This window comes from Rattus norvegicus, chromosome 1 (genome assembly GCF_036323735.1).
Source record: "Rattus norvegicus strain BN/NHsdMcwi chromosome 1, GRCr8, whole genome shotgun sequence".
Taxonomy (NCBI): Eukaryota; Metazoa; Chordata; class Mammalia; order Rodentia; family Muridae; genus Rattus; species Rattus norvegicus.
In genome coordinates, this window is record NC_086019.1 from 66,814,072 (window position 1) to 66,838,171 (window position 24,100).

General features: G+C 39.9%; 1 protein-coding gene across 1 annotated transcript in view; it reads left to right on the forward strand.

The window, feature by feature from the left end:
* Lix1 (limb and CNS expressed 1) overlaps positions 1-24,100 on the forward strand; it is a 56,997-nt gene that overhangs the window by 12,028 nt on the left and 20,869 nt on the right. The window contains exon 2 of the mRNA NM_001106214.1: positions 10,476-10,639. Within this exon, the coding sequence (NP_001099684.1) occupies positions 10,476-10,639 (164 nt within the window). The remainder of the gene's footprint in view (positions 1-10,475; positions 10,640-24,100) is intronic.

Consider the following 24,100-nt stretch of genomic DNA (forward strand, 5'->3'; position numbering starts at 1 on the left):
ATAGATACTCCATCTTGCTTTCATTTGTTGAAGAATTATTGTCTGCCCTTTCATTTCCTTCCCTGTGTTTTTGTCAATGGGATGCATTTCTTAGGCACAACAGATGGTTGAATCCTGTTAGTTTATCTACAGACAAACTTTCTTTTTAATTGAAGAGTAAAGTTTACATTGCAGATTGTTTAAGAGATATGTGTTAATTCTATGTATGTTTTTTTCAATCTGAGTAATTCTTTGTTCTTTTCTTTCCTTCGTCATCATAGTCGAGGTTTCCTGTTTATTAGACAAAAAAATGTTTGAATCTTTGACAATTATGTTTGATTGCTTATTCTCCTAATTAAACTCATTCTTTCTCATGCTCTTACAATTGTGACCATCTTTCTTCTTCGTTGTCATTTAGGTTATGTCAAATGTCTTCTGTGATGATGGCTTAGTAGTTGTGAATTGGTGCACTTTGTGTGTTTACGCCTCTCAGTTCTAAGGGATGGCTTTGCTGGATACAGTGATCTTGAAAAGCAGCTATTATTCTCAGGACTTAAATAGATCAGTTGATGCTTTTCTTTTGGTTTTAGAGGTCCTGCTAGGGTTCTGAGATAACCTTGAAGAGTTCCTCTTTAAAGGTAAGCTGGTGTTTTCTTCTTTTAATATTCTTTCAGTTTTCTTGGCGTTCTGTCTTCAGTGTAACCTGGAAGGTTTTCCTTCTAGACATATCTATAAAGTTTCTATCTATCTCTTTTCCTTGATATCCATACCTTTACTTTGAGAATTTTTTAACCATAATTTTATTAAATAGTTTTTTTATACCTTAGTTTTCTATCTCAATTTTTTTTATACCACAAAGTCTTCAGATTGGTCCCTTGTTAATCTGTCAGAATTCTTAAAAAATATGGTCATGATTGCTTGAACTTCTTTATTGTTATCTGAATGTAATAATCTCTCAATCTCATCTTATTGAACTTGAAGGATTTTTTTTTTGCCCAAGTTGCTTCTTTTGTTTGCTAGTTGTTGTTGGTTTCTTTGTTTGTTTGTTTATCTATTTCCTTTTTATTATTATTATATATTAAATGTAAAGTCTCTGTTAGCCCAGGCTGGCCTCAAACTCATTCTCCTCTAAGAAGACACTTGAACTTATAATTGCCTCATTTTTCCATATTTTTGTTTCTAAGTTGCAATTTCCATATATTTTAGGACATATACATATTCATATCTCCTTATATAACTATAATTTTATTTGAGAGACCTCTTGATGAACAGCCATTTTTTGAAGTCTGAATCTTCATTACTACCCAATGAGTAAACACAGACCACAGAAACAGTAATTTAAAGAGAACTGGACTAACGAGGAATTTAAAAGTTAATGAGTGAAAATAGTATTAATAATTAATAATAAAATTAATAAGCAGTGGAGGAAGGAATGAAGAATCGAGTAGGATAGTACATTTGTTACTTTTCTTATTTCTGTGAGAAAGTACTTGAGAGAAGCAATTGCCAAAAAGGAAGAGTTTATCTGGGATCACGTCTTTAGGGTGCAGTCTACATCAAAGAGAAGGCAAGATGGCTGGAGGGTGAGGGAGCTGGTCACATTGCAGCTACAGTTGGGAAGCAGAGACAGACAAATGCTCACTTCGTTCTCCTATTCAGTCCAGCCCTGCAGCCCGGATGGTGACAGCTATATCCAGGTACCTTTTGTTCCAGCCTTGCTGGAAACAGCTTCACAGACACACACAGAAGTGTATGTAGGTCCATAATGGTTATAATCTAATAGAGTTAAAAATTACACAGAGAGAATAAAAGCGTACGAGATGAAGGTATGAAAAAAATGCTAAGGGAAAAACACAATGAACCCAACACAGAGCCAGATGATAAAAAAAAAAAAAAAAAAAAAACAAAACTTTGGGCTAAGGAACAGAAGATAGGATGTTTAACTTTTTTTCAAATGTTTTGCCAAACAGTTCCGCAGTTTACCTGGCATGGAGAAAAGAATGATATTAACTCATTTTTGCTCTAAAGTCCTAACAGGTTAGACTAGTAAGGGTTTTTTTTTGCCAGATAAGTCTTCTGGAAGTTCTTGCAGAAGCAGGGCAGTAAAACCAAAGGCTTCTGTGATGGGGTGGTGAGCCCTGAATACTGTGGCATCCTGTGTGCCTGGCCAGCAGTCTCTTTCCAAACATGTATTCAACACACCTGCTCTTGCTCCTCCTTCTAGATGTCCCTCTGTAGTTTCCAAATGTAACCTCCCTCTGTGCATCTGGGCCATGTAAACCTATGTATGTGCCTCTATCCAAGTCATAGCCAGTTCTGGGCTCAAACTAATTATCGGGCAGTCTTCTATTAATCCAGTGATGGGTAGGCCTTTGGATCTTGGGGATATAAAAGAGCAAGTGCAGGGCCTTATCCTGACATAAGGATTTTACTGCAAGTTCACTGTTTGTTAGTTTGGTGGGTTTGTTTTTGTTTTTGTTTTTTTAATTGGATATTTTATGTATTTACATTTCAAATGTTATTCCCTTTCCCAGTTTCCTGTCCAGAAATCCCATTTCCCCTCCCCACTTCCCCTGCTTCTATAAGGGTGCTCCCCCACCCACCCACATACTCCCACTTCACCGCCCTGACATTCCCCTACACTGGGGAATCAAGCTTTCACAGGACCAAAGGCCTCTCCTCTTATTGATACCAGACAATGCCATCCTCTGCTACATATGTGGCTGGAGCCATGGGTCCCTCCATACGTACTCTTTGGTTGGTGATTTGACTAAAACACCTGGGAGTTGTGGGAGGGTCTGCTTGGTTGATATTGTTCTTCCTATGGGGTTGAAAACCCCTTCAGTTCCTTCAGTCCTGTCTCTAACTCCTTCATTGGGGTCCCCTTGCTCAGTCCAGTGGTTGGCTATGAGCATCTGCCTCTGTATTTGTCATGCGCTGGCAGAGTCTCTCAGGAGACAGCTATATCAGGCTCCTGTCAGCATGCACTTCTTGACATCATCATAGTGTCTGGGTTTGGTGCCTGTATATGGGATGGATCCCTAGGTTGGTCAGTCACTGGATGTCCTTTCCTTCAGTCTCTGCTCCACACTTCTCCATATTTCCTTTAAACAGGAGCCATTCTAGGTTAAAAATTTAAAGATGAGTGGGTGACTCCATCCCCCAACTGGGGGCCCTGCCTAACCTCTAGATATGGTCTCAACAGGTTCTCCCTCCCCTTCGTTGGGTATTTCAGCTAACCTCATCTCTGTTAGATCCTGGGAGCCTCTTGCTTTCCTGGCATCGGGGACTTGCTGCTGGCTATTTCCAGTTCCCCATCTCTCACTGCTACAAACCTCTGTTCAAATTCCTGACCCTCTGTATATCATCCCCATCTCTTTCCCTACCTGATCCTACCCCATTCCCCATTCTCTTCCTCCCAAGTCCCTCCCACCCTCTACCTCCCTTGAGTACTTTGTTCCCCTTTCTTTTTTTTTCTTTTTTGTGCGTGTGTCTTGAAGATGAATTTTTTTCATCTTTATGAAATTGGGTATTTCTTATTTACATTTCAACTGTTATTCCCTTTCCTGGTTTTAAGGTCAAAATCCCCCTAACCCCCCCTCCCCTTCTCTATGAGTGTTCCCCTCCCCATCCTCCCCCCATTACTGCCCTTCCCCCAACAATCATGTTCACTGGGGGTTCAGTCTTGGCAGGACCAAGGGCTTCCTCTTCCACTGGTGCTCTTACTAGGCTATTCATTGCTACCTATGAGGTCAGAGTCCAGGGTCAGTCCATGTATAGTCTTTGGGTAGTGGCTTAGTCCCTGGAAGCTCTTTGTTCCTCTTTCTAAGAGGACTGAAGCTTCTACACTTTGGTCTTCCTTCTTTTTGAGCTTCATGTGGTCTGTAAATTGTATCTTGGATATTCCGAGCTTTCGGGCTAATATCCACTTATTAGTGAGTGCATGTCATGTGTGTTCTTTTGTGATTGGGTTACCTCACTCAGGATGATATTTTCTAATTCCATCCATTTGCCTAAGAATTTCATGAAGTCATTGTTTTAAGTAGCTGAGTAGTACTCCATTGTGTAAATATATCACATTTTCTGTATCCATTCCTCTGTTGAAGGACATCTGGGTTCTTTCCAGCTTCTGACTATTATAAATAAGGCTGCTATGAACATAGTGGAGAATGTATTCTTCTTATTCTGTGTTGGAGCATCTTCTGGGTATATGCCCAGGAGTGGTATAGCTGGGTCCTCAGGTAGTACTATGTCCAATTTTCTGAGGAACAGCCAGACAGGGTCTTATTGTGTAGCCCTGAAACTAACTCTGTAGACCAGGCTGGCCTCAAACTCAGAGATTTGCCTGTTTTTGTCTCTGGAATGCTGACACTGAAGCCATGTGCCACCTTGTCCTGGTCTCTAAGCATATTCTTAAGGTGGCTCCTCAGGTGGCCCTGGAGATTAAGCTAGGACATACAGGGACCTTTAGCCTCTGCTCACCGTGTAGACCACATATCTCTCATCTTAAACTATGTTTTCACAGAGTATCAGATTGTGTGTTAGAGAGCTTCCTTTGTTCTTGTGTAAAACCCTGCAAAAGAGTGTCCTCCCCTTTTCTACGATTTTATCTATTGCTCACTATTAAGATTCATTGTTTGTTTTTACAAATCTGAGGTTAAAGCTTTCTGTATTTCACCTGGTCTTTGTCTACTGTTCATAGTTCCACTCCTATGCCTTGCTTTACCACCCACATTCTCCTGTGGCCAAACACTTGATAATTTCAGACTTGTAAAGAACTCAGAAACTGCTAGAAATCTCTAATCTGCTGTCCAATCACCTCCTTATGAAATTCTTCAAACAATGAATAATTGTTTCTCGTTTTTTTTTTTAAATTTAATGTCAGTGTTATTGCTTTGAGAGTACAATTTTTCTTCTTTCCCCCAGTACCTGTCTATCTCATTTTCCTACGGAGAGCTCAAATTAGGCTCCTCCTACATAGACATTTCTTAGAAACCTCAGTTCACACCCATCTTCTTTTTACCTTAAAATTATTTAATTACTGTGCCATGATATTTTAAGCTTTAAATATTAACATTCACTCTATTCTACAGTTTGGCACTCTAATGTTTTATTCACTAATTTTATAATGAACACATTATTTCTCCAGACAGACTGTAAATGTCTGTGGGCTGAGAAGCCTGTTTTGAATTTTCTGATACTTCAAGGTTAGGGGGTCACACATAGACTGCATAGTGTACAATTGCTTGTTAATTGAGATGTTCTATTCCACTGATCTTAGAAGATATTTTCAGTAGAGCATTCTAGGCATGAAACATAAATCAATAAAGTTGGCACTCAAGACAAATGAACCTACCATCCCCATTCGCAATTTCCTGGAGCCATAGTTAATAACGATATAACCCAAGTGAGGCCACAACTATCAGTCATGTGCTAACTCTGACTAGGCTTCCCCTTTCTTCACTCCCTCTACTGTATCTAACTGGGCAGGTTACAACTGTCACAGTCATGATGTTTTAGAACCACTAAGATTCATACATAAAGCCTATTACAGAACTTTCCCATTGCTTCTATTCTTTCTATTCCTATATCATGAAATCTCCCAGAATCAGGGAAATTCACTTACTCCCTGTACATTCAGTCAGTTGCACAAATGTTCAGATTATGCAAAGTGTTATTTAGATTCCAAATGAACATGATGCCGGTTTCTAAGATGATAGCTATATCCTCTTGGTAGCTACCCAATCAGAGCAGAGTAGAATGAACCAGAGTTCATCCCTTCCTGGATCCCATAATCTGCTGTGAATTAAATCACAGAAAACTATAGTTTATTAGATGAATTGTTACCACAAGACATTCCATACTTCTAGCCAGAAGAAAGTCTAGCCAAGTCTGACTTGATAAATTTAGCCAGGAGCACCATATCCATTTTATGAGCATGGTTTATAGGAGATTAAGTGCTAAGACACAGGGCCACTAATGGAATGAGAGCTCAGGACAGGAGAGGCATGTGGGCTACACTCAGTGAATAAGGCATGATGGAGGAGGTGGTTTTTCATCTGAAGTGTAGTGGGCAGAAGCATTCAAGGTAGGAGGGAGAGCTTGAGTTAAGTCCTGGCCAAACAACAAGGCTCATGAGTCCAAAGACTAAAGAGAATGTTCTTGCTGAAGCCAGTGAAAGATTTCTGCTGGTGTGGTTAAAGGTCAGATAGCCAAGGTATTTCTTGGTTTTTGTTGTTGTTTTTGTTGTTATTGTTGTATTCTTTAGTTTTGTTTTCATTAGTTGTGAAAGCCTCAATGCTGGACTTTGAAATAAAAATGGGAAACCTGCAGAAGGAGAAAATGGAAACCTGCCATAGGGAAGAGCTACTGGGCAGTCTAATTGCTACTCCAAAAACACAATTATGGTCAAATTTTAGAATACATTAAACAGGGATGATAGTAGCCATGGTAATGTCTATAAACTGTATAGTAAATTGTCTTATCAACATACAAAACATTCAAAATACTGAAGAGATTTAGCACTGCATCTAAGGAAGCTATTCAAGGCAAGAGGATGGATTAAACAGTTTGACAGACAGTATTACTTAGAAGTAAATTGCTTTTTTTAATTCTCAGATATTCTAAGATGATAGAAGTTATGAAAGAGAACCGAGTTTTGAATAGTTTCTAGGATCTCCTGAGAGTTCTCTCTACTTCCTCTTACAATGCCAACTCAGCCATTGGGCATCATACTTCTCTATGGCAGCCATATCACTTGGCATCAATTACCTTGCAACCTTGCAAAAGCAAATGTGCTTATCTTCTTGTTGTGTCTCCAGCATCAGCCAAACACTGTGTGCTTTCTCCAGGTAGCCAACCAAGGGTCACTATCATGCTCCTTGTCTTGGTTGTTGATAATAACCATTTTGCTTTAGTATCCATTGACAGAAAGTAGAGACTACAAAAGAAACCTTACTAATCTTTGAGAGAAACAATGCCTAGCTCCAAACAATGTGTCATAGAGAGCAGCTTCTCAAGCTGCTGTGGTGACCCCACATGTAGTCAACTGAATATGGAGGTGACAAAAACCATTGGCAACAGCCAAGGTCATTTGGCAATGACCAAAAGTTAATTCAAAATCAAATGCATACTGTATCCAGGGTACTTAGGGCACTGCTTATTTATGTCATATCACATGACTTCGCTATAATCTTGGCTCTGAACATACAACATGCATGGTTCACACTCTGTATACTGTACACCATTAGCTACAAGAGGTGATACAGATAGAATATGTATTGTCAAACTAAGAAGTCAAATAAATGAAGACTGAAAAATCACGAATTGGTGATACTTGTTAAAGAATTCCACTGGAATAGTGCAGAAGGAAGCCAGGCTATGGCATGTAAAGAACATTAAGGAAGCAGAGACAGTTAACATAGGATATTCTTACTAGCAGCTTGACTATAACATGAAAATTTCAATAACCAGTAACCACAAATAGTTCCAAGGAAAAGTGATACATTTAATTGATTATCTTATTATTCATCCACTGTCTCAAACACATTTATAGCTGCTGAGAAGCAACAAGCAGAGAGTACACATTTAAAAATAGGTCAAGAGTATGACTAAGGAAATAATACCCAGGAGAAAGATCATGAATTATTAGAGAGCTGGGCAGACACAGAAATGAGGACTATCCCACACTTGGTACCTCAAGTTTATTTTATAACAGGGAGAAGACAAGATTTGGAGCTGAGGCATGTAGAGAGTAAACTATGCAGTGAATCATTGTCTTCACAGTTTCTTTGAAATAGTCTATAAACCTTACTGATGCTCCGTAAACAAAAAAAGGAGCGTGTGTTTTATAAATAGAACACCCTCGGATATAACTGACCTTTAGAGTCGCAGACAGCAAAGCTTGCCTTCTTTCGCCCGCACTCCATACATCTTAGTTTCCAGTCACAAGAGGAGATAGAAATATGCATTGTCTGTGTGCATGCACATATGTTGTACTTTTAAGGGTGACGACATCTGTAGTACCATCAAAGGAATCTTTTGTGGTTACATAAGGAAAAAGTCAAAAAGCTGGGTTTCTTTTTCTTTTTTATTCATGCAGAAATCTAAATTTAAACGTTCAAACTCTTTAGTTCTAATAATTTATTTATGTGGGCCCAAATTCTTGTGTGTATCTTATCTAGATAATCATGAGCCTTCCGTTTTCTACCCTAATCTGAAGAACAATCTCACTCAATGATGAACTTAGAATGGGAAAGCACTAGTCTTTGTTGAGTACTAGTCTTTGTTGAGTAGTAAAACAAACTGCCACTGGTTTCCATCTTATGCTTCAGGCTTCAGGATATCTTTGGATAAATTCAGAGGGCTAATTGCACGTAGAGAGAAACATAAACTAGATTCTTCATAAACCTTTGTCTTCTCAGAACTGGAAAGGAAAAGTGACATGGGTCACAAACAGCTAACCATATAAAAAATCTAGTTCATATTTTGAGTTTTATTAACTAGTATAAAACACTTTTAAATCTGTCAATAAAATTTCTGTATTCACCAACTTAACCCCTTTCCTATATTAATCCATTTTTCCTCTGTTAAGCCTATTTTTTCTCAATATTTCCCAAGACACTTAAATACCGAACTAGTTTTTTAAGGTACAAAGATATCCAATTCCTTAGCAAACTTCTGAACTTCCCTGACCTAAGGAGAAGGTGTCAGATCCTTGTAGTCTCAGAAGCAGCTTAGAGCTGTGGATGTGCAGTGCTTCTGCTGCTAGATCAAATGCTGAGATGCTCTTGACTTCAGGAAGGAGGCAAGGGCCAGCATTTTGAAACATCCAAAACTGCATTGTTGTGCTGGAGAAAAACCCAGCTTGTTAGGCAAGTGCTCTCCACTCTTCTACTGAGCTAATCCCCATTCCATGCATTTGTACACTTTCAAATGCAAGCAAGAGAGAGCAGTTCAACAAGGCTTAAAGGAACAGCAGACAGATTGTTTCAGATAATTCACAGTAAAGCAAGGAAGGAGCCTAGTTTGTGCAAAGGTGGCCCCAGGTGTTCAGCCTGGAAGGCTTTTCTCTTCCATCTCCTGTGCCACCCTTCTGTGTGTTCACTTCCTTCTCAAACCACCTATCTCCTATACCTTCAACGCACACATGAACAAAGGAGAATTTCCAACAGAAGTCTTGGACTGTTGCCTCTTAAATCCATAAGCTTTGGCCAAATCCCCAGTCCCAACCATAAAGACTATATGGTACTTCAAGGAAAGGTGAGCAAATTACGCCACGAGCAAAACCTACAAACATCCAGTGTTGCCTTCAAATATGCCCTGAGCTCACCAGAAATGCAGGTAGACCCCTTCCAAAAACCTTAAAGAAAAGCAGACTTCAGCTCACCTTCCCTTAGAAACATCAGCGATTGAAACTGTCTGTGTACAGGCCAGACTGACAGCTGTCCTGGAAGCGATGCTGGCAAGGGATTCCTGCGTCAGGCGAAGCTTAGCCTACATGACTCATAAGGTCACGTTTGACTCCACAATTCCATTATCCTTGTTAATTTCCCAAATTCAATTTGCAGTACAGGATAAACAAACCAGCCTAATTTGATCTGGAACCTCTGCAGGCTATCACAGGTCATTTAATCTAAAACACATGGCCCTACCCATTCCTGTGATTTCCAACGTCTTCTAACAGACCTTGTCTTTACAAAGACTCCGAGTTATTAGTTTACTTATGGCCTTTCCAGCCTCTTGCTTATTTGACAATTGCCTTTGATTTTCCTTGAGATTGGGGCAGAGGAAACATAAAAGAGTTTTCTTCTTTCTAAATTTCTCCTCTTAAGTCATAGAAATAGTAAGACCAGATTAATATTACCTCGCTTAGATTTTACTTCACAATGTGCCTTCATTTTTCAGGGTTGAGCCTGAGAAACTGGATATGGGCTGTAGATAATCACAGGTCTGGAAAAGTCTACCAAGGCAGATTTTCAGAGATGAATGGTCAGATTTTTAAGTTTTGATATTAATATAATTTATAAAACAAATTTGATATATACTGCAACCTTGTTAGAATTGGGGTACTAAAACTGCTTAAGTCTTACTCATTAGGAAACGTACACATAGGCCAGTTGGATGGCTCAGCCACCAAGCCTGACAACCTGAATTGATTTCTAGGATCCACATAATAGAAAGGGGAGCCATCTCCCCAAGGCTGTCCTCTGACCTTCTTATAGGTGCCAACACATGCTCATTCCCCCACATACACCCACATTCTCTCTCTCATATACATAATAAACGAAACGTAATTTAAAAAGGAACTATACACGTGTGTTAAAGTTATATATTTTAACGTTCTTTTCCCGTGCTTAACTAACGTGTCTTCACAGTTGAAAGCAGCCCCCCATGCTGCTTTCATGCGGTTTAAAATGGACAGGTGGCAGAATACAGCCTTAAACACCTGATGTATGTCCACTCTTCTAACTGATGCTCTTTCTTGTCTTTTGCAGTGAATGTCGTGTCCATGTTACAGGAATTTTGGGAAAGCAAGCAGCAGCAGAGAGCCACATTCTCCAGTGAGGGGCTGGTGGTCTATGAGTCAATGCCTTCCTCTGGGCCTCCCTTTGTGAGCTATGTGACTCTCCCCGGAGGGAGCTGCTTTGGCAACTTCCAGGTAAGAGCAGCCAGCACCCGCATTAGCACAAGGTAACTGGGTTAGAGCAGGATTAGCCTCTCACAAAGTAGTTAGTAGGATTCTTTTGATACAGTAGATAAAGCTGATGTATATCTCTCACACGTGCTGGAAAAATCAGTCAGATGCTCCGATTTTTGTGATGTGCCCTGATACTTTCCTAAAAAACAACAGATTTTATAGAATAGCATTTTGTTTCCAAGATATCTATTGCTCTTTCCTTCAAGAAGATTCTTGGAAAAAAAATGTATAGGACTAGAAAACAGTGGTGAAGTCTTCCATCGGGGCTTTTCTAACAGTTGAAAGTCCACACTATCATAATTTTGTTGTAATTAAGTATTACATCCTTGTGGCATATACCTTTAATCCAGCACAGAGACAGATGGCTCTCTGTAAGTTGAAGGTCAGCCTGATTACACAGAGTTCTAGGCCAGCTAGGGCTACATAATAAAGCCTTGTGTCAAAACTAACTAACTAAATATTAAAATAAAAATACACAAAGCCTACCTTACATCAAAGCATTATCCCAGTTGAAAGCTGGGATCAAGCACCTATGCCTCTATCTACTTTCAACCCTTTGAAAAACTTACTTAACCTTTCAATTTTCCAAGTTTTGAGATAGGAAATATCCATCCGATTAGCCAGAGTTCATAGAAAGTACATTTGTAATATGTTAGCATGATGTATCTTCTAGATTGTAGGGTATCCAGGTACTGTTATTGTTGTGTTTTGTAAAGTCAAGTATATGTTTTGTAGAGCTCGGTACGGTGAGGTGGAAGGGGTGCCTTTGGCAGAACCATGCTAAGACATTCCTTCCCCATGAGGTACCAGCCATAGGACAGATATAGTATAGAATAGTTTATTAAGGGTATACGAAGGAGAGTTGAGGAGGAAGTAGAGACAGAGAGAGACAGGAGGATGGGGGAGAGGAGGGCCAGCCAGGAATATGAGGAGGGAGGAGAGAGAGAGAGAGAGAGAGAGAGAGAGAGAGAGAGAGAGAGAGTCAGAAAGAGACTCAGAGAGAGACAGAGAGGGGGAGGGAGAGGAGAGGGAGGGCTAGCCAGGAATACGAGGTGGTAAGAGAGAGAGGGAGACAGAGAGGGAGAGAGGGAGTGGGGGAGAGAGAAACAGAGACAGACACAGAGAGAGAGCAGAGAGAGTGAGAAGAGGCCAAACAGTGCCTTTGCAGCAAGTCAAGCCTACCTGGCTTTTGCCAGGTAACTGTTGGGCGGGGCCTAGGAGGAATGCCAACAGTTAGAACAATACTTTTGGCTACACTTTTTTTCTTTGTGTGTAACTGTAGACATATTTCTAAACACTTCTATGCAAAGCATTTGCCTACACTGCAATCAACATCTGGTTACCCAGTGAGTCAATAGGAAATATCGAGCAGGCCGAGGATATATTCTATACCCTTAGGAAATCAATGTTCAAAAAAGTTATGGTAATTATGGAGTTATATGTAAGGGTCACTGCAAACACAAGCAAGGGCGCTTCTAAAATTACCAGTCCTCTTTCTAAGCACCCCTTTAATGCAATAAGCCATCCCTCATTCAGGGGCTAACGGTGGTGCTTCATTTCTAACATATGGAGAAGCACACACAGCCAAGTTTCTTCTGAGCCTTGGCAGCTAAGAAGCCCAGATGAAAGTTTTCAGTGTATATATTTATCATGAATGTGTTCAGAATTCAACATTTCTAAGGCTATTATCATCATACCTGATGTTATTTTTATTTCTACCTAAATTCTCCCTTTGAATTAGTTATTTTATGCGATTTTATCTCATTGCCAGGTATAGCTGCTTCATATTGCCTCAAATCCTTTGAATAATGAGAGAATGGTATACTGTTTTTAAGCTTTTAATTTTTTTCAAATATTACATGTGCGTGTGTGTGTGTTGTGTTGTGTTTGTGTGTTCTCGCTATGCCATGGTGATTATGTGAAGGTCAGAGAACAGCTTGTGGGAGTCATTTCTCTCCTTCCATCGTGTAGGTCCTGAGGCTCAAGCTTGGGTCATCAGGTTCAGTGGCAAGCACCTTTACCAGCTGAGCCATCTCACTGGCCCAAGAAAGGTATCATTTAATAAACAAACCAGTAGTGTAGTTGTTAGGGGTTATTAAGGACTGTAAATTGAAGCTGAGGCATATATGGCTGAAGGTATCCTAGCAAGCTGAGAAAGATATATTTTCTCACTCTTAGGAATGGTGTGTGCTAAGACACACCCAAAGAGGAAACCACAGCACGTCCATGCTTTTCAAAGTGTAAGTGTGGAAAGGACTCATAGAAGATGACATTTAGACACTCCACCATCACATCTTGCAAAGGACTGCAGGTTCTATACTAAGAGAAATCAGAACCCCGAATGTGAACAATATATCCAGATATGTGTCTGAAAGACTGCTTTTACGGTAGCGTGAAAATGCTTCAGTACTAAATGAAGCTAAGACCAAGAGCTCCGGGGTGAACAGCTATGATGGTGGCTGCATGCACGGCATGGTCAGCAGAGAATACAAAAGGACTGAAAAGTGACCGGAAGTTGGGCAGTTAGGATGGAAGCTCCATTTTAGCTATAGCCACTGGCCAAGAAAGGTGAGGCAGGAGCACACTCTGGGAATTGTGGACAGAGTCATTGAGTAGGGCATTCTGCTTAAAAAGGGTGTTGAGGGTTGTTTTGTTGTTGTTGTTGGTGGTGGTGGTGGTGGTGGTGGTGGTGGTGGTGGTGGTGGTGGTTTTTTGGATACTATATCCATTAATCTTGTTTTTTTTTTAATTAGATAGAATATATTGAGTGTATAGGTAGCTTTGGGGAAACTTTGAAATGGGTTAAAACACAGTAAACTTGGTTAACAAAATGGCATGGGCCACCAAAAAGATGAGTAAGAAAGATGTGGAATTTCTGATTAATAAGAAAATAAGAATTATTTAAGTGGTGAATAAAGCTACAGGAGACTCTTCTGCTCTCCTCCTTCCTCTCTCTCTCTTCCTCTCCTGGCTTGACACGAAAAAAAAAAGAAAATAAGAATTAAAAAGATATGTGTCTCAATTCTTACAAGTCTTACGTCATAGAAGTGTAATACAAGTATACTACAAAATATCATTATGTTAAAGAAAAACCCACAAGGGATTTGTAGAAATCGCTAGGTGGTTAAGAATAGGTTCTGTTATTGCAAAACACCCTTGTCAAGTGGGTCACAATCATCTATAACTCTATCTCCAGGAGGATCTGATGTCTCTAGCCTCTGAGGGCCCCTACACACACACACACACACACACACACACACACACACACACACACACACACACACACACACAGACACTTAAAGCATTTGACAGCACACAGAAATATGTACCACTTTCTGGCTGGTAGAAAATTATATTATCTTTATAACTCTTCTCTAAGATTATTTCCAAAGAAAAAGCTCGAGTAAAGAGGAAAACTAGTGGTTGCCATTATCTTATTGAAGTATAAATTCTTCTGCAGCAACAGACTATTCAGCTACCCCAGTTCGCTTCCAGGCTTTATCTCCCAGAGTCCCTTTTCTGACACTTGATTCTTTTGGCCTAACTTCCACCTCAGCCACATATCTTGATCTCTTCCAGTCATCCTGATACTTACACTGTGTCCTACCAGTCAGTGCTCCTGCCCCGCCTTCTAGGACTCCACACAAGAATATACTCCATGTACATTCTCTGTGTCTTTTGTTGAAAACAATCTACCCCTTCAGATTTCTCAAGGCAATTATGTGCTTCTCTATTAGCACCTTATGCTAAGGTATCTTGTGTGCATGTTCTGTCTGTGTAATAAAATATAAACACCTCAGGGATGGGGCCCAGATCCTTACAACCTTCATAATCTTAAGCACGGCTGCTTCATATGGTAACAGCCTAATACATTTTGTTGAATCAATACCCACATGACTAAATAACATACTCCAAGAATAATGTAATGTCATTATTCTTGTGTGTAATCAATAACCTGCAAAAATATCCCACTTAACTTTTCCAGGTAGGGCTATAAAGGGCTATAAAGTACCCTGAACCTTCATGTTGTTTATATCTATGGCTTGTTTATATCTCATTTACCATTATCTTGTTTATATCTATGGTGAAATTACTGAAATTGGATGAATGTGAAATAATTGATCCAAGACCCCTTCATTCTCTCTGAATTTTATGACCATGAACAAGCAATGATGACTATTCTTTTTTTTAAAGATTTACTTATTATATATAAATACACTGTCTTCAAACACACCAAGAAGAGGGTATCAGATTTCATTACAGATTGTTGTGAGCCACCATGTGGTTGCTGGGATTTGAACTCAGGACCTCTGGAAGAGCAGTCAGTGCTCTTAATCACTGAGCCATCTCTCTGCCCAATGATGACTATTCTTGTACCCAGGTGTGCATTATGTTTACGGTCAATAAATACACTCAATTTAATATATCTAAAAAGGAATGCATTTGTCATATAAAATATATATAAAGCACATGCATCCAAGAATTCTAGTGCTCTTGTTTTGTTTTATCTACCCCGAGAATTATAGTTTTCCCTATTGTCTCATAAATTTTGACTCCAATGACACAACTTCCCTTAGGTGGTAGATTCAACATCCTCCTTGTGGTCTTGAAAAAATAAAAATGACAACTAGTCAGCAGGGAGTCAACTTCTGGGCAACTTCTCTGATCATCTTTTTTTTTTTTTAATGTTTAAATCATCCTAGTTTAAGGTTCTCAGGAGAATTGTTAACATCCTTGCTTTAAAAGATCCAGAACTTCCTGAAGCAAATGTATTTTGAAATGTCTTTGGTGGTTGACAATCAAATCCAGCTCCTTAATCCATTTGTCCCTCCAGAATATGATTGGGGGAGAAAAACCAGGAAAGAAAATAAGAATAAAAATTTCTCTTGTGAAGATATATTGCACCTTTTCTTCGTCAGTTCAAAATCATCTTAAATGCTTTTTTTAAAACCATGTTTTGCCAGCTGCTGGCTTTCAAGCACCTACATGCTTCGTCATGCTATGTCTTTTCACATAACCAAAAAGCCACCCATGTGCATTGCAGATCATTTTATGATGGATTGTTAATGCCAAGCCCATTGAAGAAGCATGCAGAAACCATCATGCCAAAGTAGGCTTCTTGCTGGGCATGGACATCACCTCAAGTGCACCAAGTAATGAGAGATGCTTAGTAGAGCATAGACTTGGCTAAAGAACTAACCCCTCTGCTTTCAGCAGCTTCGTGAAAGCTGTGAGAAATTCCACTCATTCATTCTTTAAAGCAGTGGCATTCATAACGATCCTTAGGTTTCTGACTACTAAAAGGAAAGCTGTCCAAAGCTCTGATGGACAAAAGCTAACACTGATTTTTATGCAAAGCACCTCTCATTGGACTAAATGGCAAACTTGTGTCCATGAAGGCTAATTAAGAAGCTTTCAGCTAGGCACTGCCAGAGCCAGACCAATACAGATGCAGATAGACACAGCCAAACATTGGGTTGAGAGCAGAGAACCCAATGTGGAAGTTATGGCAAGAACTGTAGGAGCTGAAGGGGCTTGCAACCTTATAGGAAGAACAACAATATCAACCAACCAGACCCCCCCCCAAAGCTCCCGGGGACCAAACAACCATCCAAGGAGTACACAGGAGGTACCCATGGCTCCAGCTGGATATATAACAGAGGATTGCCTTATCTGGCATCACTGGGAGGGGAGCCCCTTGATTCTGTGGAGGCTTGATGACCCAGGATAGGGGAACGTTAGGCTGCTGAGGCAGGAGTGGGTGGACGGGTGGGGGAGCACCTTCATAGAGGTGGGGGTAGGGGGAGGAAGGGATAGGGGGGGTGGTGGAGTTGAAACTGGGAAGGGGATAACATTTGAAATGTAAATAAATAAAATAGGCAATAAAAAGGGGGAAAAGGAAGAAGAAGAAAAAGAAGGAGGAGGAGAAGGAGGAGAAGGAGAAGGAGAAGGAGAAGAAGAAGAAGAAGAAGAAGAAGAAGAAGAAGAAGAAGAAGAAGAAGAAGAAGAAGAAGAAGAAGAAGAAGAAGAAGAAGAAGAAGAAGAAGAAGCAGCTTTCAGTTAATCTTGGCACCAAAGTCCCCCCTCAACAAAATCCAAATAGAAGGAGAAGGGATGGAGAGAATGCAAAAGAGCATTGTAGACCTCCTTTTAGACCAGACCTTCACATATTACTATAGTGTGGAAAAAGAAAAGTAAAATATCTGAACAGTAAATAAAACAACCTACTGATAAAAAAGTTTTCCCAAGAAGTTATATTGGAACACATCAATATGGTTCCTTATCAAAGAAAGCATTGAATATTATAAGCATTAGGTAGGGATTTGTGCATTCCGAAAGTGTTTTCATCATGCCATTTTTTGCAAATTGAGGTCGGGGTCCTTCCTAGGCACATAATACATCCATGAAAACCAGCGGAATTTCCCACATTCTATATATGAACAAACAAGGTCCTTGCTAATCATCCAGTCCTCCTTATAAACTCAGAAGGAAACCCACTCATCCCAGCAACTACTTTTGTTTCTAAGCCCAAAAGAAAACTTGAATATCTTACTTTATATTTTTATTTTAAAAGTTTGTGATCCACTTTTTTTTTTAAAGACCATAATGTGGTCTCTGTATAGAATTGGTTAGGATAATTTGGAATTGAGGATTTCATTCTTATCATCAGCAAAAGCAAAATTTCCTTTAGACATCAGACTATTATTATGCAATCATTTACACTGTAAATTATGATTAAAGAAAACTGTCAAACATCGGTGTATTATTTGATGTATTTAAAATGTTGGGTGTTCAACTTATTATGGTATTGTATCTTTCTTAACTATTTGGGTGCTATTGTTAGAAGTGTGTTGCTGAAAAATTATGAAAAATGCTGTCTTTTACCCCGCACTAGATCCGGCACCATAGTGCCCCAAGATACTGGTAGACATCTTCATCTCAGTCAGCGAAGCCTCTCACCTGCTTTGTTCTATCCCATATCACACTGCCGATGGCTTCTCTCTGTACCTATCTAGTTCCCAAGGCAGGCTGCCACCATGCCAGAAATATACATCCCAATTCTGTGGAGGCCTAGTGTTACAGCCACCACATACTCTCTTGAACTTAAATCGCCACATGAAAGAACACACAACACAATAACCTCTGATCCAATTGATAAGATATAATTGCCCACCTAGACACACAAAGCCTTATACACATCCCTCCCTTAGGAACATTCGTAACAATCTGTAAAGGTGCAGAGTGGAATCTTAACATCAGCCTCCATGTTCTCTTGGCAACTTCTCCCCTTGACTCCCATCTCCTCCTCCCTCTAAAACTTTTCTCCCGCCCATCCTTCCTTCTCATCCACTGACAGGCCTCGTTCTATATTGTACCTGCCTTCACCTGTATGACATCATCCTACAGAAGTGTTTCATAGGAAGTAAGCAGAGCTGTCCTGTGCTATCGTGTGATTCTTAGACTAGTTGTACAATGCCAGTTGTGCATGAAGTTGTAACATTCAGTACCTCTACCAGCAGATTCTTGATTAGCTCCCTCAACCCATTTTTAACTTCTATCTGGTGTTGCTCAATGGGCTGTACAGTAGGAAGCCAAAGAGAAAACACTCAGAGCAGAGGTATCCTTGCAAAGCTCTTTGTCTTCATATAATGGACTTTAATGATTTTGCAACTCTGCTTTTCATAGTCATTTCTTATGAAAATACTGTTTTCTTTTACTTACTTGTATAATCAGACACAAAACACATTTTATACCTTCATAAATTGCATGTCTTCTCCAAATTCAAGAAACTAAACATATATCTAAATCACAATAAAATCCGTTTATAAAACTGAGGTTTTGCCCATGACTGAGAGAACATTTGATCGGTTCACATATTTGACTAAACAGAATTGCAATGCTTTTTTTTTTTTTGGTAGTAATCAAATAAGTCCTCGCCTTAAAATTCCACTTTTCCATTCCAGATATAAGTGAAGTTCCTGCCATAAAAATCAAGTCTACTGTCCAGCACCAATACTGCTTTAATCCTAAACATTACTGTTTGAAACAATTCTGGGCTTTTTTCCTGCCTTTGGTACTAGGCTCAGATGCACCACACACTACACAGTATAACAACTCCTAAAGGAAGAATTTCCTGGTGGAAATCTGCACAGAAAAACATCCCGTCATAACTAATGATAGTAAGGTTAGTTATGACCCTACTCATAGCGTGTCAGCTAACCACCAGACTTTAACAACTTGCATGAAACTTGGAAGTGTGTATTATTTTTATAAGATCCTCTATACTTCAGCTTTCTTCCTTAATTCTAGCCTGTTTCTTTTCCTGTTAAAGTGAATAGGGATGCTTGACCTCCAGGGAGAATGGTAGCATATAGAGAAAGGAAAGCTTAGAAAAGGCCCCATGGAAAAACAAGGATGTCAGATATCTCCACAGGATACACTGTAATAGACATTGTGGGAAGATGGTCACTGTTTTCCTTTGCTGAGAAGGGAAGACTGACTTTCTCTCCATGACCTTCCCCCACCCCTCTAGTCCCTCTCTATTTACACAAAAACTACTATAATAATAAGCCAGTTCTTAGAAGAATTCTTTTTATGTAAGTGTATGTGTGTGTATGTAAGTGTTCGTGTGAGTATATGCTATGTGTGCGCGGGGTCCCTCGAAAGTCTGAAGAGGTGTAACCCCCTGGAACTGGAGTTACAGGTAGTTGTGAGATATCTGATGTCAGGGATAGAAACCAAACATTGATTCTCTGGAAGAGCAGAGAGTGCTCTTAACTGCTGAACCATCCATCTCTCGAGCCACTAAAATAAGTCAAAAATTTGAGCTTTGATTAATTAATCTTGTCTTCAACTCAACTTGAAAAAGGATGAAGAGAGAGACAAAGAGAGGGAAGAAAGTCTGCAAGGGAGGGAAAGAGAAGGAGAGAGGGAGAAAGAAAGGAAGGCGAGGAGGGAGAGAGGGAGAGAGGAAGGGAGGGAGGGAGAAAGTCCTGAAGGGGTATAATACAATTTAGAATTGTAATGATTACCAGGGACTTTGGTCTAGGTACATGTGTAGAATAGCATTTGAAGCAGAGGTAAATGAGGAGGGGGGCAGGTGGTTTATATTATGAAAATAACATTCTGACCCACCATATGCCCGAAATATTCCTCTAAGCTAACAGGAACTTGTGAATTTTTCCTGAACACCGGACTCTCCAACCAGCCCCCTCCCCCATGCCTAGAAACCCCTGTTCTCAGTACACACAGAGCTCAGAATTGTTCCCTACATACTTGCCTCCAGCCTGACCTGCAGGGATGCTATTAACCCGAGTGATGGAGGCTCAAAGGTTGCCCTTTTCACATCAGCATTTGGAAGGGGCGGATGCTAATATATCCACAGCCGAATATATTGGAACACATGCAAATGTTCATGCTTTGACCAGAGAGGTCAAAGTGTTAAAACTAAGAGCAGTAGGGTCTGGCTTGTGGAATTCTTTTTGTGGAAGGCTTGCTCGCTGTCAGGATGAAACTGAGGTGTTGGTGACACTGACCAGAGCCCACAGGCCATACACAAAAACTCTGCAAGTCACGTGCAGAAATGTGGACTACAGGTTGCAAAGGCAAAATGTTCTCCACCATGTGAAAGACAGATGTTATAACATCTACGATTAGGACAAGAATTCTCACCTCTTGCAGTCAGTTTGTTTGTTTTGTCACTTGCAAAATCTTAGCCTGGGAGAGCCCCTTGGGTACTGTGCACTGCACCGTAGAGTGAGGTCTACCTACATTCTCACTGATCTGTCTTTAACCCAGCAAGGATGCATCCTTAACTTGGGTTTTCATATCCTTAGTTTGTAACATTTGCATACACTAACATTACATTTATTCAAAATTTTGCTCACCATGCCTTTACAGCTCCTCAGCTGTTGTTCAAATGCACTAAGTAGAGTGTACTTAATTTAGCTCTGTAGATTCAGATGAGAAGGATTTTTTTTTTGTTAATCTTTAAAGCACATGGATGAATAATTCTAGGAAGCCTGTTAACATGGAGTTGATGTCTTTCCACATGCTTTCCAACAGAACCTAGGATATATATTCAATAAAATCTTGGGTATAAAAATGATGACTTGACACATGTATCCGGCTTGTTTTCTAAAACAAGTTATGGATGAAAATCAATCCACTGACAGGTTCTATGAAAGTTATTCTTCACTCTGAGTTGTGTCAGAATGACAAGAAGATATCCTATAACGAGCCCATCTATAAACAGTTCTAAAGTGTTTCATAAATTGCTAAAAGTGATACTAATTTCTTGTTAGGCATTTCTACTAAAAATTTGCCTATAATTATCAAATTTTATTTAAGTTATTCTAAGAACTTCTTTTCATTCAAAACCAGAAAGAGAGAAAGGAAGGAAGAAAGAGAGAGAGAAAGAAGGAAGGAAGAAAGAAGAAAGAAAGAAAGAAGGAAAGAAAGAAAGGAAGGAAGGAAGGAAGGAAGGAAGAAAGGAAGAACATAATTAGCTACTATTTGATTTGAGGATAGCCTACAGATTAATCTTTTTTTTTCCTTTTTTTTTTTTTTATTAACTTGAGTATTTCTTATATACATTTCGAGTGTTATTCCCTTTCCCGGTTTCCGGGCAAACATCCCCGTCCCCCCTCCCCTTCCTTATGGGTGTTCCCCTCCCAACCCTCCCCCCATTGTCGCCCTCCCCCCATAGACTAGTTCACTGGGGGTTCAGTCTTAGCAGGACCCAGGGCTTCCCCTTCCACTGGTGCTCTTACTAGGATATTCATTGCTACATATGGGGTCAGAGTCCAGGGTCAGTCCATGTATAGTCTTTAGGTAGTGGCTTAGTCCCTGGAAGCTCTGGTTGCTTGACATTGTTGTACTTTTGGGGTCTCGAGCCCCTTCAAGCTCTTCCAGTTCTTTCTCTGATTCCTTCAATAGGGGACCTATTCTCAGTTCAGTGGTTTGCTGCTGGCATTCGCCTCTATATTTGCTGTATTCTGGCTGTGTCTCTCAGGAGCGATCTACATCCGGCTCCTGTCGGTCTGCACTTCTTTGCTTCATCCATCTTGTCTAATTGGGTGGCTGTATATGTATGATTAATCTTAATTGTATCTTGACATTGTGTTGTTCACAGAAGAAAGAAAAAACTCCCGAGAATAAAAGCAGAACTTCAATGTAATTCGGAAAAGCCGTCAACTAACAAAGAACTTTTTTTTTTTTTTTTTGGTTCTTTTTTTCGGAGCTGGGGACCAAACCCAGGGCCTTGCACTTCCTAGGCAAGTGCTCTACCACTGAGCTAAATCCCCAACCCCAACAAAGAACTTTTTACCCTGAATGTTGCCTTACTTGAAAACAGTTCCTCTATTGAGAAACTAGCATTGTTCTATGTTCACAGAGGGGGATTTATCATGAAGACAAAGAAACTTCTACACAGACTGACTAAAAACATAATGTCAACTTATTTTACTTTAAAATTTTCATTGCTTTTCTTCAATAATGTTCATGAAATATTGTAAGTCCAAGGACCTACAAAACCAAATTCTGCCACTGCCAGTTAGAAATGAGATAGGTAGAAGCAGCTGAAATAGCATTCTGCTAAGAATGGGTCTAGGGACTTCAGAATCATCTAGAAGGCTTATTAAAATGCATATTTGGGAGCTGGGGAGTTGGTGTTTGCTATACAAATGTGAGGTTATGAGTTTGATCCCCAGTACCCACATTAAGGAAAAAAAAAGCGAGGCATAGAGACAAATGCCTATGATCCCAGAACTGGGTCCTCAAGCTTGCTACCCAGCCAATCTAAGTAATTGGTCAACTCCGAGTTCAGTGAAAGATCCTGTCCCCAAATAAGGTGGAAGCCAGCAAGGTGGCTCAGCAGGTAAAACTGTTTGCCTGATGCTGAATCTCTGGGACCCATGGGAGATGGAGAGAACCAACACCCCAAATTTTCTGCTTACCTCTAGACATATTCTCCTAAAGACTGTCCTCCAGGCACATTCAATGAAATCAGTATTCTCTACCCTAGATACATACATGCATACCATTCACTATGACTCACACATCTAACATTAGGTGTTTTGACTCAGTTGGGTGCCTGGAAATAGACATATTTAATAAGTCACCAGGTAACAGCAACGTGAACATTCAAGGTTTTGAACTACTGCACTTGAGTTTTTAGGTAGATTCAGTGGAGATCTTCATTGGATCATCTGTGGGGTCCTGATGACCTAAACTCCAAAATAAAATACAAAGCCAAAGGATTTGGGCTTGGGGAAATTGTCTTATCCAGTAGACTTTGGAAAGTTTAATGGAAATGACTTTTACTCTTGAAGAGTTACCAAACACTTCTTACAATTGTTGGTCAACACTTACATTATACAATAGTACGTAACCCCCATGATATCTATGAGGGCACATCCAGCCAGAGACAAAGTTATATGTGATCTCTGATCAAGCCATAGCTGATCCTTCTATCTCTGCCTTGCCCTATAGTCCAGAAAAGCAGAGAATAGGAAAGAAGACATTAAGGTGACCTTAATGACACATTGGCCTCCCCAATAAGCTAGGGTTTTTTTTTTTGTTTTGTTTTTTTTTGTTTTTTGTTTTTTGTTTTATAATGGACTGCGTTTTCTCCCGTTTTTCTTTTATGTAAAGTCAAGTTTGGAATCTTCTGTAAAAGTGACCCATAGAGTATCAAGTGGGAAATGTGTCTGGAGGACTGTATGGGTTTAAGGAATGGTATGTGATCTTGGCTAAATGTGGGTTAGCCTTCCTACAAAGTACAAAATAATCTACTGCTCAGATATACTTGAGGGTGAATTTTTAAGTCAACCACACCTTGGGATGCATAACCTTTGCAAAGTAAGTGTAATAATAAAACCAACCTCATAAGATTGTTATAATAACTAGACATGATATTAACTTTACAGTGCTTAGCACAGCACCCAAATGCTCAGGATCAGCTGTAATCTCTCTGCTATTGAGCTCTCCCCACGAGTGTGCTAAAGAAACTTCTAAACGACCTGAAGCAAGCGAAGTCTCTGTAATAGTTATCTTCTGCTGCATACTAAATTGCCTTGAAACTTACAAACGTGTTCAGGACCCTGAAATCGGTTTATCTGGGACTCTCTGGCTCACCCTCTGCTGGAGGCACCAGTCAGGCTGCGAGATGAGATGCTGTTATCTGAAGGTTGGACTGGGTCTCCTTCCAGACTCTCCAAGGTGGTTATTGACAAAAGGTTTTTATTTATTTATTTATTTATTTATTTATTTTTGACCATGTATGCCTTTCCATAGGGCTACTCACAGATATCATTAGCTTTTCCTCATACAGGCAATCAGAGAAAATGGGGACAGGACCAATTTGAAAGCCATGGGGTTTTTTTTATGAACCATAACAGAGAAATACAACTGTCACTTCTG